Source organism: Zonotrichia albicollis, chromosome 2 (genome assembly GCF_047830755.1).
Source record: "Zonotrichia albicollis isolate bZonAlb1 chromosome 2, bZonAlb1.hap1, whole genome shotgun sequence".
In the NCBI taxonomy this organism is placed as follows: Eukaryota; Metazoa; Chordata; class Aves; order Passeriformes; family Passerellidae; genus Zonotrichia; species Zonotrichia albicollis.
The window spans coordinates 9,577,907-9,594,282 of NC_133820.1; the positions used below are offsets into that span (position 1 = coordinate 9,577,907).

General features: G+C 38.5%; 1 protein-coding gene across 17 annotated transcripts in view; it reads right to left on the reverse strand.

Moving 5' to 3' along the window:
- The window catches only part of ROBO2 (roundabout guidance receptor 2), a 1,042,455-nt gene that overhangs the window by 65,733 nt on the left and 960,346 nt on the right, over nt 1-16,376 (reverse strand). For all 17 annotated transcript variants that reach the window (XM_074532752.1, XM_026794852.2, XM_014268608.3 and 14 more), the window contains 3 exons: nt 12,036-12,267; nt 6,210-6,334; nt 3,293-3,464 (listed from right to left, as the gene is read on the reverse strand). In XM_074532752.1, the coding sequence (XP_074388853.1) occupies nt 3,293-3,464; nt 6,210-6,334; nt 12,036-12,267 (529 nt within the window). The remainder of the gene's footprint in view (nt 1-3,292; nt 3,465-6,209; nt 6,335-12,035; nt 12,268-16,376) is intronic.

The window sequence follows — 16,376 nt, forward strand, 5'->3', positions numbered from 1 at the left end:
CCTTTGGAGGAGAGGCCAAAGCAGTGGGACAGTGAGGAAACAGGTAGTCTTGGCACTGCTTCAGACACAGCCATGCTACCAAGGAGAAGAGCAGGCAGGGAAGTGCTGGAGACACCAGCTTTGGGAGTAGATGCTCCTGGATTCAAGAATGAGTTCCTTTCACTAAAGCCTCCAAAAACATCTCAGGATCCTGTCTTCTCTAAGACCAGAAAACAGTCCTTTGAAAAGGGAGGATGCGAGAGCAAACTGCAAAGTGCCTGGGAAGAGGTTTCAGTGGATTGTATGCTTTGCCTCTCTTCTAGGGGAAGATACAATCTGTCTCCAAATTACCTTCTAAAGTTTGCAGTCTGGCTGTCTGCTCTTACCCTTCTGTGCCTAGCAATTACAACTGCAGAAGTAATAATTCCTTTAAATGTCAAAATAACATATGCTTTGTGAATTTGATGACGGAAGAATAAATGGAGACAGATGAATGCTACCCACTGACTTTTGATAAAATTAATATAATTGTTGGGGGTTGGGGAAACAAATAGCATTAGTCTTGTACTTTTTCATATAATATTTAAGCAGAAGTAATAAATATGTCATCCAAGGTACCAGTGCACTATTTCATGTACTGCAGGTGGTTCTGTAACAATGCTGTCAGTTCAACTAATTAGAACATAGACAAGGGAAGTGTGCGACCTGCAACGCTCCATTGTTCCTGAAGACAAAACCATAATGAAACATAATGTCTTCCTCCCATTGGAGAGTAATGAAGAACAAAACTAATTTGTAGGACCAAAAATTAATTAGACACATCAGATTCGATTGTACCTATTACTGTGAAAGTTTGCAGCTGTTCCTCATATCATTATGCCAATGATGGAATGTAAGAGGGACCAGGCCAACTGATGAAAAGAAATAATAGCTATAGCATTAACCAGCATTGCCCTTATTCCAATTTTACTTCTGGTTTTCCAAATGAATGTTTTTAGCATATCATTAGTGATCAGAAAAGTTTTATTCTTGATTCTCTTTGAGTCTTCCGTAAAATTTTTCAACATCCTGCTTCAAGTATGGGCACAAGATTCCTGTAATAGTGAGACAATTTCTAACTAAAGGAATCATATACTTCCTACTGCTACCTATTCTACTTTTTTTGCTTTCTGGATTGTCACAGGTCTGTTATCTAAAATTACTCTGGGAGGTCAGTGGTTGATTATCCACCATGAAAACCAGTTATTTTCAGAAAAAAAGCCTGAAACATTTTTAGAAGAATAAATCCTGTATTTAAAAATAACACCTCTTTTTATACACTGTACTCTGTATTTCATGAGTACTCTGTATTTCATTTTACTCTGTATTTAATAGTAAAACTATTAAAAGTTTTACTGCTTAGAAATACAGCTTAACTCTCCTGCACCACTGATCTGTTCTCTCCATAATTCAGCATTTCTGGAGGTGTTAATTCTGTTTCCAAGTTGTTAAATGGTATAGATAAGCACCAGACCATATAGAACTCTATTATATTAACTCAATAATGCTTTCCCATTCATTATGATATTTTGAGGTTTATTCATAAGCTCATTTTAAATCTATGTAACTAGTTTTGTTTTTTTTAAATTTACTTAAAAAATAATTTTCATATTTTATTATTTTGATTCCCATTCAAACATTGAATGGCGCCAACTCAGGTTTTTCAGAAATGGTATCACCTAAACATTGTTACATTCATCAAGGAAATTTACAGTCTGAGAAATAACTGCTAGCAATTCATAATCAAAAGCAAAACTGGGCCTAAAGAAGAGGGAGATACAGACTATCTATGTAATAAACACATCCAGCTTCAGGTTCCGAAAAAAACCCCAGAAATGACAACAGAAACATAACCCAAACAGAAACTATTCCCTGTTAGTTTTCATGCAAATGACACCCAAATGTGCAAAGATGTCACCAAACAAACTTGTTGAAGCAGACATTCTGGGATCATTTAAGGAACAAATAAATATCACTAAGAATTCTGGGAATCATCCAGCAAAGACTTTTGGTGCAAGTATAACTCACAACACATTAAGTGACACAAGGCTACCCATGTACTTGAAATGCAATACACTTTTTGTGCTTTGCTGGAATAAGTGCAGTGTATTTTGTACCTAGTTAGATGGACCTCTTAGTGAAATAATTTTTTTAAAAGGTCCTGGGTTTCTTGCATTTTCAAAAATCAATTTTTTGTTTTCACTTCTGGATATCTTTTTTTCCCTTTGGTATTTCTGTGGCAGCCTTTTCTAAACCAAGTGCTACCTTCACTTCCACTCTTGTATTTCTGTCTCCAGTGAGACTTCAAAGGTGAAGTATCCTAGCTTCTGTTTTGATGAATAAAGAATCTGAATATCAGTAAACATTTAAGCAAAGCTTATGAGATGGCCTTTTCCAAGGGTCTACACATAATAGACTAGTCCATGTTCGGGACAGTGTATTGACAACATTTTCTAGAAAGAAAATATTTTGTAACAACAGAAGTCCCCCAAATAAACAAACAAACAAACAAATGTCCATTAAGTAATAACTAAGTTAGATCATACAGATAAAGGCAACAAAATTCCTGTATTGTGCACTAAAAAGAGGTTCTGCTTTGCTCAGCTCATTTCAGGTTTGCTAAACATAATTACTTCTAGTCTTCCATATTGTTCCTATCTTAATATTTTATACTCAGGAAAAATTTCAGAAGAAACAAAACCTGTGGTTCCCTCAGGTCACGAAATTAGTTCTGCATGGAGACCACTACTAAGAAACAACTATTTAAAAGGCTGGGGTGATAATGCTACCTTTGCTTTCTAATTGGTCTAAAGACAACTTTTGCTTTGACAGAGGAGGCTTGTCTTGGGATACCTGAGAAACACTGACTTTAGACATTCAGAAAACAACGGTAAATAGCGGAATGAGTAAGGCAATATTCTGGCCATGTTAACAGAAGGAAAAGGGAGCTTGGGCTCCACGCATCTGCCAACCTCCAGAAGTGGTAAATTCATTTAAAAAAACCCCAAAACATTAAATCAGTTTCACTTTCCCATATATCTTGGGAACATACTTCCCTTCACTGTCTGCAGGAAGAGAAGAAAACATCATCAGGCAGAGGGATGTAAAAGCAACTAACCAGCCCTAGCCAAACCTCATCTTTTCCTCCACAGATTTTAACGCTTCCAGAAGTGATGTATGAAAGTATTTCTGAGAGAAAAAAAAAAAAAACAAACCAAAAAGTCCACAAAAAAAGCCCAGGCAAAACAAAACAACAGAACAGACAATAACTTACCTATTATTATGGGTTGTGGGTCACTTTTTACTCCCACACCTGCACTGGTGCTTGCAGCAACTTCCACGCGGTACTGGATACCTGGATATAGGCCACCTATTACTACAGACCGAATGGCTGCATCTACTGTTTTGTTGATATGAAACCGAGTCTCATTACCTAGGCACCAGATCTGGGACAAAAGTTGATGTGTTAAAAGAGATGAAATTCTTCACACTCACACAATCGCAAATAGGCACGACATATCAAGGTATTTCACAGCAATCGCTTATTTGGGACTTCTTGACAATCTTACTGTCCAGGAATTGCTGAAATTGGGATGATTTAGCTCAGCAAGGTATCCCAGATTAGCACAGGACCAAGGCAGCTGCAAAGACTGCTTGCAAATACCTCTCTGGACTCTGGCTCTCCATGGAGTGCAAATTCTGTGCTTACGCTTCTCAGAAGCACAGACCAGATCATCCAAGTGGCAAAGATGTGTTATACATTAATCAAAATCTTATTTATCAAACCTTTTGTGTAAAAAAACCCCACATTTTTTTCCTTCTAAATTTCCTGCTGAATAGCAAAAGGATATGAGCACAGGGTGAAACACTTCTTAAAGCACTAAAAAATAAACAATTTTCAAAATTTTTTTCAACTTCCTTTCATTTCACAAGAGGGATACTTGAAATTTCTGAAATGGAATAAGCACAGACTCATATTTACTGCTGCTTTTGTGATTAGTGACATTATTCAGGAATCAAGACATCAGTTTCTCCCTCAAATATTATGTAATTAAACAGAAAATCCACCCTACAATCACAACTGGCATTTTTTCATGAGAACAGTCTATGAGTTCAGAGTGTTATGTCTCCCTCTTGCAGTTTTTATAGGATTCTCCTAAGAGATTTTGAAACTAACTTTTAGGCATGTTTCTTCAGTTAATGCTATCTGCTAATACTGCTTCTGTTTTACTAAAGAAAGCATCTACTATCACACAAGAAAATCAATGCATAAATAAATCACAGGTACACTTACATAAAAATAACAGCAGAAGAAAACACTATTGGTGGAACCACTATTAGTGACAAACTAATGCATCTAAGCAACAGCAATAATATCTTTACACTTACTTTGACCCTGCTCAGTGTTTTACCACACCTTTTTTTTCTGTGAAATGCTGAGCAGGATTTGAAGAGGAAAAAAAATTATCTTGTTTTCCTAAACCTAAGGTGAGATCCTATTTGCCAGCCAGAATGCATTAAGGTGAGTAACTGTTGCATTCATTCCTTCACTCCTTCTGTCCTGGTCTTAGGTTACAACAGCTATGAGATGTCCCTAATTAAAAGCATTTAATTAATGAATGAATTAACAGGCATTCTGGTGCTTGAAGTGGAAACAGCGGATCTACTTTCAATTTGTTAGAAAATGCACTGTGGAACTTCAGCAATTATTTCATACTCCAGCAAATATTAGGCTCCCTGCACCATTCACTGTAGCCAGTTCACTACTCAGGCAGCCAGCTAATCTAACACAGGAGGGCTGTAACAGGCAGTGACTCCAGCTGGTTTTATACACAGCCCAGAGGCCTGAGCACTCACCTGGAACATGGCTTTTATTAGACATCAGCCCACTTTGTTCCATATCTACATGTTTTGTAGTTTAGGAGCGTGCTTTATTCGTTTGCCTATAAGCCCTGGATGGTTTATATTGACTTATACTGGAGTCAGGATCAAGATTAATTAAACCAAAGGATAATTATTAATTGATATGAAAATTAGATCAATAAAATCCTGGGACTAATAAATCTTGATATTGACTAAAAGCAAAATAAAAGAAGTGCTATGCTACACATAAACATTGTGAGCATTTACTCCATCCCTCTGACCAAGTGAAAAGCTGGGGAAGGTTGAACCTTTATCTGATTTAGAAGCCAAGCACTTTCTCCCTTCTTCATGCTGTGCTCCCTCAAGATACAGCAGGGAAAAAAAAAATCTTTTTATGTGAAACAAGCTGCAGTCACCACTTCCACCCTTTGTGGGACTGTCAAGAAAGCTGCCCTGATCCATTTCAATTAAACATTTCACATTTGGTGTATACAGGCCAGCCACAGCAAGGTTAATTTACCAAACTGTGCTCCATTCTGTGACAAGGCTGAACCTCGCCCAATCATTTTCTGCACCTGAATAACAGAGTGCATTTTTTTTAATGTTGTGAAAATATCCTTGTGCAAAAGTGATCATCGTATGAAATTACAGACTACAAGAACATTTAATGTATAAGGAGTGGATATTTTGAGCCATCATAGCAACAAAAAGGAAGAAAATACAACCAATGCAAGTGACTCTCATGTAGCAAACTTTGGATATACCAGCTGCGTTCAACCTGCTTTTCAGAGCAAACAACCTGGCACTTTAAGTTTTGAAACTTGACAAAGATAATATTTGGAAGAAATCTTGAATTCTCCCAGAACCACAGTCCTTGACTTTGACCTTGAAGTGTTAGGATTAGCATTTTTGCGGAGGAAATAAGAAGCAACTTTCCTGCCAGCTTTGCTGCCATATTGAAGGTACTCCAAGACAGGGACTTCACTGCCTGTCTTTGGAGTGCAGAAGCCCCTTACAAAAAATATCCCCCCTTCTTCTTGTTCCACAGCAGGGAAAAGCTAGAAGGATAATAACTGTAAACTGGCTAGAAATTATAGCTCTCTTTCATATCAATCTCATGGTGTTTTTGCTTTTTAAAATAACAGTAGTAATAATCATGATAATAATAATAAAGAAATCCATAAGCAGTCAGTCCTCTTTCTCCATATAATTACATGGGCAGCTGTAAATGCTGTCAGACTCTAAACCCATAAACAGTGCTATTGTTCTGTAATCCAAGCAGGCTGTTTCCCTAAACACTCAGCCCTCCCATCAGCCATGGTGTGTACCTTGTACTCCTGGATGACTCCGTTTTGGTGATCTGGAGGGGGAGGATCCCAGGAGATGCTGATGCTTGTGCTGTTGTGATTTCCAACTGTCAGGACAGTGACAGACTGAGGAGGAGCACTTGGAGCTACACCAAGGAGAGGGAGCAAACAGAAGCAAGGCATTAATCCATTTGCTAGGACATGTATCTTGCTGAAGCAGTGCAAGAGCAAGCAGGCAGCATGGAAAACTCACACTCCTAGGGATGCACTTTTGTCAGGCACTGACAATGCTGAAAAATGCCCTTCTGAAGAGAAGCACAGGGATAATGACAATGTGGAATTTGTGGCAATGCAGAATCAATACAAATCACTCCTGATTTATTTATATTTGACATTTCTTAAGTTTGCATTGGAATCGCTTTCACATTTGCTTTTGTTTTCCATAATATGCATGAATAACTATGGATGTATCAACTAAGTCACATGTGAGGCTGCTTCACCTGGCCTCAAAGCTGTTTGGTTCTTCTATTTTTACATGGTCTAATAATGATGTGAGCAGCCAACATTTAATGACCCTTTTTTGTTTGCTCTCCAGGAATACAATACCAGGTTTAAACATAGAACTGCATGTCTGAACTGGAAAAGGCTTAAAATGTTCATGGCTTTACATCAAAAACCAGTGAATAGAGCAGGTGCTAAGTTAGGTCACATATATACTTCTGTCCTTTTCTGCCCCTAGGCAAATTGCTTTCTCTTCAGAGTCATGTTCAGTTCAACCATTCACAGCTGTTTGGCTGGTCACTGCACATCGAGGCCAATTTTACAAGACAACTGCTTTGCTTGCCAGCCCTGCTTGTTGTCTAGAAATGCCAAAAAAAATTAAAAACACAGTTATTAGTGACCACAGCTATGCTGACAAAGCCCCTCTTGCAGCTACACCAGCAGCAGGGTGCTTCTGTTGGCTCAGGGAAGTGGTGCAGGAGCTCTGCCATGGATGGCTCTCCTCTGTGAGCATTTATCACATCCATCCTGGGCTCTCCTAGCATGGCTGTGGCTGCCAGGCAGAGGACTGTCAATATGGCTCTGCTCAGCCACCTAAAACTTCTTGCAGCCCCCCTCATCCTTCCCTTGCTCCCAGGCAAGTGTTGAAGCTCCACCACAGTGGCAAGCGAGGCCACCGAGGTTGGCTGTATTATATTACGGTATAGTCCCTGGGGGGAAGAGCTGATGGATAGCAGCTGCTTGGAACTGGTCCTAGAATTTATTTATTCCATCTCTCCCAATCCACCTACCCAGTCTTCAATGAAACTAATAGAAAGAGGCCAGAAAAGTGAGACCTAATAAAGTTCTAATAAAGTGATACCTCTCCAGGACAATTTTCCAGTTCACAGGAGGCTGTTGCTCAGACACCTTCTGTTCTAAGGAGGTGTCTTTTTCTTTAATACTTGTGGAATTTGTCTTCCACGTATTTTTCATTGCTTTTAATCTGATCTTAAAATATTTAATATGAAATATGAAAGTTGATTTTAAAAACTTATGGTGGACATCATATCAGAACCTAAAATGTTTATCACTCTCCTGGCCCAACTTAAACCCTACATAACAACGTGGTTTGGGGCATCTCATATCATGTGATAAGGATCCCTGACTCCAGCCCCCTGGTCATAGTGACTTCTTCACTGCTAAACTTCAAGGCAACAGAACTCTAGTCTTATCCCTAACAGATATCCATGGTCCATTCTGGACTGTGCTTCCCAGAAAAGCCAAGAGCCTCTGGCATCTTTGTATTAAAGTCTGGCATGTTTAACACAAAGAAGCACAGCTACAGATATCAGAAGTGTTCAAGCCTCCTGAGCCAATTCAGATATTTCTATTGTTCTCCACAGCTTCTCTGAGGCTGGCTGTGTTCCCACGTTGGAAGCTCCTCAGCACTTGACCTGGCACAGGCTCATGGAGCCGAGCTCAAACCTTTACCCTGATAGCCCTGCAAAATTGGAGTGCTCTGCTGCAGGAATCACACAACTTCAAACTAGGGTATCAGAGGTGAGGACAAGGAACCACACAGGACTACAGCAGAAATAAAAATATTTTAGATGAAAAATGAAACACATTTTACAGTCCTGGGAGGCTTCACATTTCGACAACTACATTTTCAGATGCTGGTTCAGCTGCAAAGCTAATAATGCTTGGTGGAGTCCTTGTGACCTTGCCTGGTGCAGAGAAACAGGGAACTGGAGGGGAGAAATGGAGCTGAATTGTGGACAATTTGACTCTCAGCCAGCTCGAGTGAAGCATGGAAAGGTTGCCTTGGGCTACTCCTTGCAATCGTGCAAAGCATAAAATTGGTGAAATAAATAGTTGCATTGTGTATTTTATGGCAAGTGAAATAATTTGCCACACAGTAAAAAATTAGCATTTTAAAAGTCTTCAAGTTATTCAAAAACAATAAAACCGTGAATAAACATATGGGTGTGATATTAATTAGAATATTTTATGTGAAAATAATAATCATAAAAATGGCAAAGCTTAACGCTGCATAACTCTTTCTGGTTTTAAGTACAATGGAACAATTCGCTCAAGCATATTTACTTTCCCTACTAAAACAAAAAGGGCATTCAGAAATATAATGTCTCATATATGCATACCTGGGGGGAAAAGGGAGTGTGAATGCAAAAGAAATGTAAAATGAATAGCATACTCTAAAATTTTTAAAAAAACCCCATACTGTATTCATTTGTCTTTACATTTAAACTGCATGAACATTCTAGTTAATATTCTACCATGATGTGTTGGTGTTTTTGAGGACATAGGATAAATTTAAAGTAAAATTAAAATTGCAGCTAATGAATGCAGCTGTGGAAATATCATTTTAAGAGCTGCATTAAAGTGAGCAGCATCTGACAGAGAACAGCTGATAAAAGCTAAGGGGACTTCCATTCCTGTCATATTTTTGTGGTGACAAACAAGATGCAGGACAAGTACTACTCCATAATGTTATTCCAAAGGAGATTTAACAGTGGATGCAACTGAGAAAAAAATTAAATATCTGTCTCTAGAGAAATTATGAAAGAAATATGAAAATATAAAATAAAATCTTTGATTTAGCTCCCACTGTATGTGTGTACACATGTTAGAATGTAGCAGTTCAGCTTCCTCCCTCTGATAAAATCACTCTGTAAGCTGGCACCGTGATATAAATTAAGCCACTCGTCTGACACTGCTGCAGTTATTAAACAGATCACATTGAAAAATAACATTTTTAAAACCGTTTTCTCATTTCCCTTGCTGCTGGCTTGTGGAGAACACCTTGCCTGCTTCTTGACAGGTCAATTATTCCAGTGCTCAGCTTCTTCTTACAGATATGAAAGAACCCAAATCGCTGCTCATCTTTTCCAGACGCAGCCAAACAGAATTCCATTTGTTACCTTCACAAGGCCAAAGAGGCAGGAGATGGATGGATACTGAACTGTTACAAATGTCTGATCTAGAGGAAAAGTCTAACTGCAGCAAAATTGATTTTTAGAGGCAGGCCTCAGAAGTAACATTGCACGTAAAATCCAATCCAGCAGAAAGTTGCCACTACCTTTCTGTTGTACTTTGCCTTTACTAGGGATACTTTGCTCTGATGTTGCAAAGAAAACTTCCAACACTCATATCACTTCACAAATTATTTTCTAAAAATAGAATAGCTAACATTTTTTAAAAGTCAAGTCTAAGAATAGCTCATTTTTGAAATGGAATGACAGGCAACATAGCACCTTTAAACAGACTGCCATCTTTCTTCAGTGGAAGGGGAGCAAACCACTATCATTAAACATTTAGTTGATACTATTTTTGAATACAAGAACACCAATGTAATTGCAAAGATAATATGAGGAATTAAGGGAAATATCTGTAGAACTCCATCTACTGAATTTTCTTGTGGAAGCACCTAATTTTATCACCCAAGGAAGAGGAAGAATTTTGTTACAGAAGCTGACATTTTTCTGGTGATAATATTACAGGTCCTATGCTGACGTTTTTTCAGAGGAGATTCTTGTAAACAGACTCCTTGAAGGTTATATTAATCTACAAAGCAGATCCTAGGCTGTGAGTTATACATATCTGCAGGCAGGAATATTTTTTTTAAATCTTCACTATGTAGAAAGCTATTCCACATGAACAAAGTGTCCTTTAAGGTAGGAAATTACCTGACAGGCTCTGCTGGGAGCTAAGGTTTATGAAAGAGAATGTCATTCCTCAAGTATTTTATAGAAAAAGACAGGAGGTATAAGACCTTCTCTCTTTTTCAGTAGTTCTTAATTCACCTTTAGCAAGAAACAGTTACATGATCTAAAGAAACATTAAAAATCAATTGAAATTGGACAAGAGGAAAATCTGTAGAAATATTTTTAAATATTTTAAAAATTTTCATTTTGATTAAAAAAATCTTTGTGCAGAGGGCTGCAAACATATTCTTCACCAACTGATATGGGCTTTATAGTTTGATCAAAGAACTGGGGACCATAAAATTCCAAATTCCAAATCAGACTTGAAAACTGCCTTCCTGCACACTCTTCTACATGTTGCAGGACACTGAATTTCCTCATCCATAAAGTGCAAAGTGCAACCAAGTTATCTTCAGTTTTACTTACATGTTGGGTAATATTCATAACAAATCAAAGAGAAAAGTGAGTAATAAGCAAGTCTGTTCCAGAATTAAAGAGTACTTGGCAATCAGCACTCAATTAAACCTCAGGAGACCACTGTAAATGATTAAGATGCACTTTCAATAGGAAGGAAAGAGTGCACTCAAAACCCATTGAAACCATATGAACATCTTAAAACTTCACCAGTACTTCTTTCTCTTGCTTTAAAAAAAATCAAAAAATCAGTGACACAGAGAGAAGATGAACCCTCACTGTCAGGACCATCCTACTTTTACAGGAGAGATTCACCAGGCAAAGACTGCATTACATGGGTAGAAAGGTGGGTTTCTAACAGCAAATGATTAAAATTACTTACATCTCACCCCAGTGTCTTTACTTTTCCAAAAAAAACCCAGCAGCCCTGGAGTGCACATGCTTTAGCACAACTATATACAAGGCTAAATGCTAGAGATATAAAAGCTTGAGCATTTCAGAAGTATAAACTGTTCACTCTGTCTGAATCCTGACTGTTTCAGAGAGGCTTCAAAGGTGCTCAGGGGAATCCTCTGCAGTACTGAACAGGGCAATTTCATGAACACTGTGCTAACAGAAACTGTGAAGTGGTGTGCCCTTGAGACTGGAGTTTCTCCAGACTAGTTAAATACATGTCCTTCACTACTCCTCGTTTCCCAGCCAACTGTTCATCTACATTATTACCCATTCAGAAGGATGTGCTTAGTATCAAACACTCATCTGTGAGAGCTTGCATTTATTTTATTCTCAAAGTGCAGACCAAGGTCCTTCATTGCAACAGCAGTGGTTACAAAAGAAGGGCTGCAGTGAACACTTTTTGGAAGACCAAAAGCCACCTGCACCTTAGAAAGATGTATCAGCTAGAAGAATGTAAGACCAGCACAGTGCTTTCTCAGGGGATATTTACAGCACAAAGTTGAATATTATATCAAATTTTAATATCACCTCAGTGTGTAACCAACAGAAATCATGGGGAGGAAACAGAGACGAACACATGCAGGCACAGAATAACCTCCAGCGCCAGCTATGAAAGCTCGTTGCTTTTTTGAATACATGAACACCAATACAATTGCAAAGATAATAAGAGGAATTAAGGGAAATATCTGTAGAACTGCATCTACTGAATGTCTTAATTTTCTTGTGGAAGTACCTAATTTAATCACCCAAGGGGTGCCCTTTTACCAACCTTCCTCTGTGGTACGAGCAGACTTGGATTCACTGTCCATGCCCTGGAACTCATTGAAGTAAGGGCGCACCTTGATCTCATAGGTGACCCCCTTTTTGAGGCTGACGAGGACGGCGCTGCGCTCGGTGGGCACCTTCACCTCCAGGTTCTGCCACGTGGCCGGGGCGGGCAGGCCCGAGGTCTGGCGGTACAGCACGCGGTAGCCCTGGATAAACTGGGACTGCCGGTCCACCTGGCAACGACAGCAGATTACACATCAGTAAACACACCAAAGCAAACAAAGAAACAAATAAAAACCTGTCGCAGACATCTTTTATGGGAAATCCTTTCCTTAGGGTTTTTCCTCCTGAGAAGATGAGAGGCCTCAGGAACAAAATGTAAACATTGATTATCTGCTGCTGTGGAATGCAACAGGTGCATCTGTGATTGGCCCATGCTGGATGTTTCTAATTAATGGCCAATCACAGTGAGCTGGCTCGGACAGAGAGCCGAGCCACAGACCTTTATTAGCATTCTTTCTTTTCTATTCTTAGCTGGCTTTTTGATGAAATCTTTTCTTATATTCTTTTAGTATAGTTTTAATGCAATATATATCATAAAATAATAAATCAAGCCTTCTGAAACATGGAGTCAGATCCTTGTCTCTCCCCTCATCCAAGAACTGCTGTGAACACCGTCACAAAAAACCCCAACAAACTGCACAAAAAGAAAACAAACAGTTGCCTAGAACAATTCTCCCCTCATCAAAAAGAGAAAACTCACAGTTACAATGCTGAAGTTATTACTCTAACTACATTGTTCTCAGGATCTTTTGGTGGTCGCTGCGACCCTGAGATTGTTAAAAGTCTCTTTTCCCAGCCCGAGCGCTTGAAGAAGGAGTCAGAGCTCTTCAGTTCTTGGTCTCAAGGTTGTTTATTGCATCTTATCTATAAAAAATTTTCTCCTGCCCTGCCGAGGTCCGTCCAGCAGGACAGTTCCAGGCACTCTGTCTGCCCCCCAGAGGGTGATATGTATTTATACTAAAAGCTATGTATACAATGTCTACAATTACTTTCCAATACCTATCACCTATGTTAGACAGTGAGCTGCTACTCTAAACCAATCTGTAGGTGCCAACATCACAGCAGAAGATGGAGGCCAAGAAGAAGAAGGAGAAAGGCTGGACATGCCCAGATCCCTCCATCTTGCCTCCTGAACTCTCATTCCAGAAACCCCAAAATCTACTTTTTCCACCCTGTGATAACTTCACTGTCATTCTACCTAAACTGTTGTGGCTTGCTGATCTTCATACAAGGTTGGTAATTTGCTCCACAGGTCATAATCAAAACCACAGGGGCATTTTGGGCTCCGTGCCAGGGTCCCTGAGCCCCCTGGCAGGGGTCTTGGCCATCCTGGACAGCCAGAGGGATGTTCTGGGTTCCCACACCTTCTTGTAAATCTCTGTTGATTACTTGTCTACAAAGAGTATTTATCTTACATTACTTGTTACAGAATGTTTCTTTCTGCTTTGCTTTCTCCAGCTCTATATGTCATGACAAATACCACCTTAAATCATAAAACAAGGCCCCCACCCCTGCAATAAATCATGAAAAAAAAACCTCTGGCATAAGGCTGCTGCATGTAAACTTACTAAGCACATCTTGGCTACTGATGTGCTGAAATAGGAGAAGAAAAGGAAAACAAATTCTTTCAGAATAGGACAAGTCTTTGAAGATATCCTACATGCTTACAATTAGTCCATTACTTGGCTCACAGCTCATGAAATGCACAGCAAATTAAAATAAACATAAGACAGATGCAGAGAAAACAACTTCCAAAGACATGTGCTGTTTCTTGTGTTCACAGTCTGTGCAGCCCCTCTGCATCCAGGGGTTGTGATGCTCTCAGGCCATCAGATGGAGATGGAATGTTTGCTTTGGTTCATATTTTATTTGTTGCTAGGCAAGCAGAATTCAAGACTGGACCATGGAAGTTTAACAATTTTATCCTATAAATAGGATTTTTATTTGAAGAAAAGCTTTCGATGTATTTTATCTTGGCGATCTATTTATCTTCAAAAAAAAAAAAAGGGCCAAAAATCAAGGCATTATGATTCTTGCACAAATTTTCCTGGGAAAAAACACTAAAAAATCAAAGCCAATTTGATTGCTAAAAGTAAACCAAACTGCTTCTGTAGCTGCCAAATCAGGAGCAAAGAAAGTGCAGCACAAATAACAAGACCATAGAGCAGGCTGTTTGGTAATTCTGTGTTATAACTTAGACTCAACAAGTAGAGTATTTCTTATGTTCTTGTCAATTTGCTTGCTCAAAGATATTCCAGAATTAGAGAAACATTTGTTTGACTTCACTTAAGAATAAATGAATTTAAGGCTGAAAACACAAACCATGCTCTATTATGCTCCTCCTATAATCTTGTTACAGTTTATTGAGGCATTCAGAGAGGACACAGATTCTTAGACATTAAAAAGCAAGGCAAGCAAGAAGAAAGCTTTATTTATGAAAGCAAGGCAGAAATGTCTTTCATCAAAACTGTCACTGTTAAAAACCTTGCAACATATGTTACAACAACATTAAGCTTGCATTTTATAAACTTCTCCGCATTCACTTTAAGTGAATTTATGCACTGAAAGAGGGATATAACTCACAATAATAGCTTGTTAATACCGAAAGAATCAAGCTGTGTTTTTAAGAAGAACATTAAGCAGCTGTTTCCAGATGAAGGGAGTCTGTAAATCAGAGTAAACTGTTTTTATCCATGTTTGACTTTGATTAACTAAATGTTTTATGGATATAAAGACTTTATGACCCTCACATTTACTACAAAATTCAGCAAAAATAAAGCTTTTATCCACTTTGCAACAGAGATTTTTAACCTAAATTACAATATAAGGTTATGATGTTTAATAATCAAACACTGAGTTTGATTCTTGCTTTACTTCTTAGTTAGAAGCTATGCTGAAAGATGACATAACTTTGTTAGACCTTTCCATTTTGTCTTTGCTCTATTTTTAAGCTCTACTGACTGCTGCCTAGTGGGGAAAACTGAAAATTCAGAACTGACCTGACTGAACAGTAGCACGGTGTTGCTACAACACAGTGTGGAAAACATTTTGTACAGCATGGCACAAACAGAAACCCACCTCCCAACTTACTGAGAAGAGCTGGACTCCTAGGTAATATCTAAAGAAAACCAATTAATATCTAAAGAATCCCAATTTTCACTCTCTCATACTTTTGTATGTACTCCGAGACAAATTGTCCATATACATATTTTTCTCCCAGACCTCTAAGATCTTAAATTGAAAGACTAAACAATAGAAGGAATATGAAAGCAGAATGCAGCAGTACCACAAGGCTGTCACATTTATGGGTGCTATAAACTACCTTGATTTGAGGCCTGCTTGTATCTCACAGAGCTTTCAATTAGTAACTTGATTACAGCAGGGTAGAGTGATCTGCCCAAATAGCAGATTATTGTCAGTGATTTCACCATTCAGAGTCTGAGAGGGCAGTGACAAAGAAAATATTACATATTTTTATGTTTTCTATAAACGTCCAGTCACATTCAGTATCAAGGAGAGGATACAAAGCTATCTCTCATATCCAGTTAAAGATAGTCTGTATGAACAGGGCCTACTATAGGGTCAAAATGTTGGGAAACTACTCAAAGGGCACTTTACTTACTGAGAAAGGTGGATTTTTAGATTTTGTTCAGAGTTTCCAAAATCATAAAGAATTACTCTTGGATAATTACATGGATTAACCAGAAATATTTGTGAGAGGTAGGACAGGTATATTTCACATATACATGCACACATACATATGTGTATGTTTATCTACAGTTACACAGTCATATATAATACAAAGTGACAGTGACTTCATAATTTTCTTCATTTCTGTGGTAATGATGTGTCATGCCACAAGCAGACTACTAAAAATATTCTTATATGCTTAAAGACATTAATTCAGCTATGCAACTCCAACTTTGGCACACACTCACACGCAGGCAGAGCTGCAGAAACATGCACTCTGGCTTGATGTCAGGATAAAGAATGTAAATGATTGCCACTTCCTTACACAAATTACTCAGCATTACTTCAGCAATTGCAGGAATTCTCTGGGTTGAATACTGGCAGCAGAGAATATTTCTAGTGGGTGATATCAACTCAAAAAATCTGCAACAGTTGGTGATATAAAGACACACTTGCTCCCTCAAAGGACAAGGGAGAACATGCAGATGCTCCTGGACCAGCACTAAATTAAACCTCAAGAGACCCCTGTAATTATAGATATAGATATAGATGATATAGATATAGATATAGATATAGATATAGATATAGA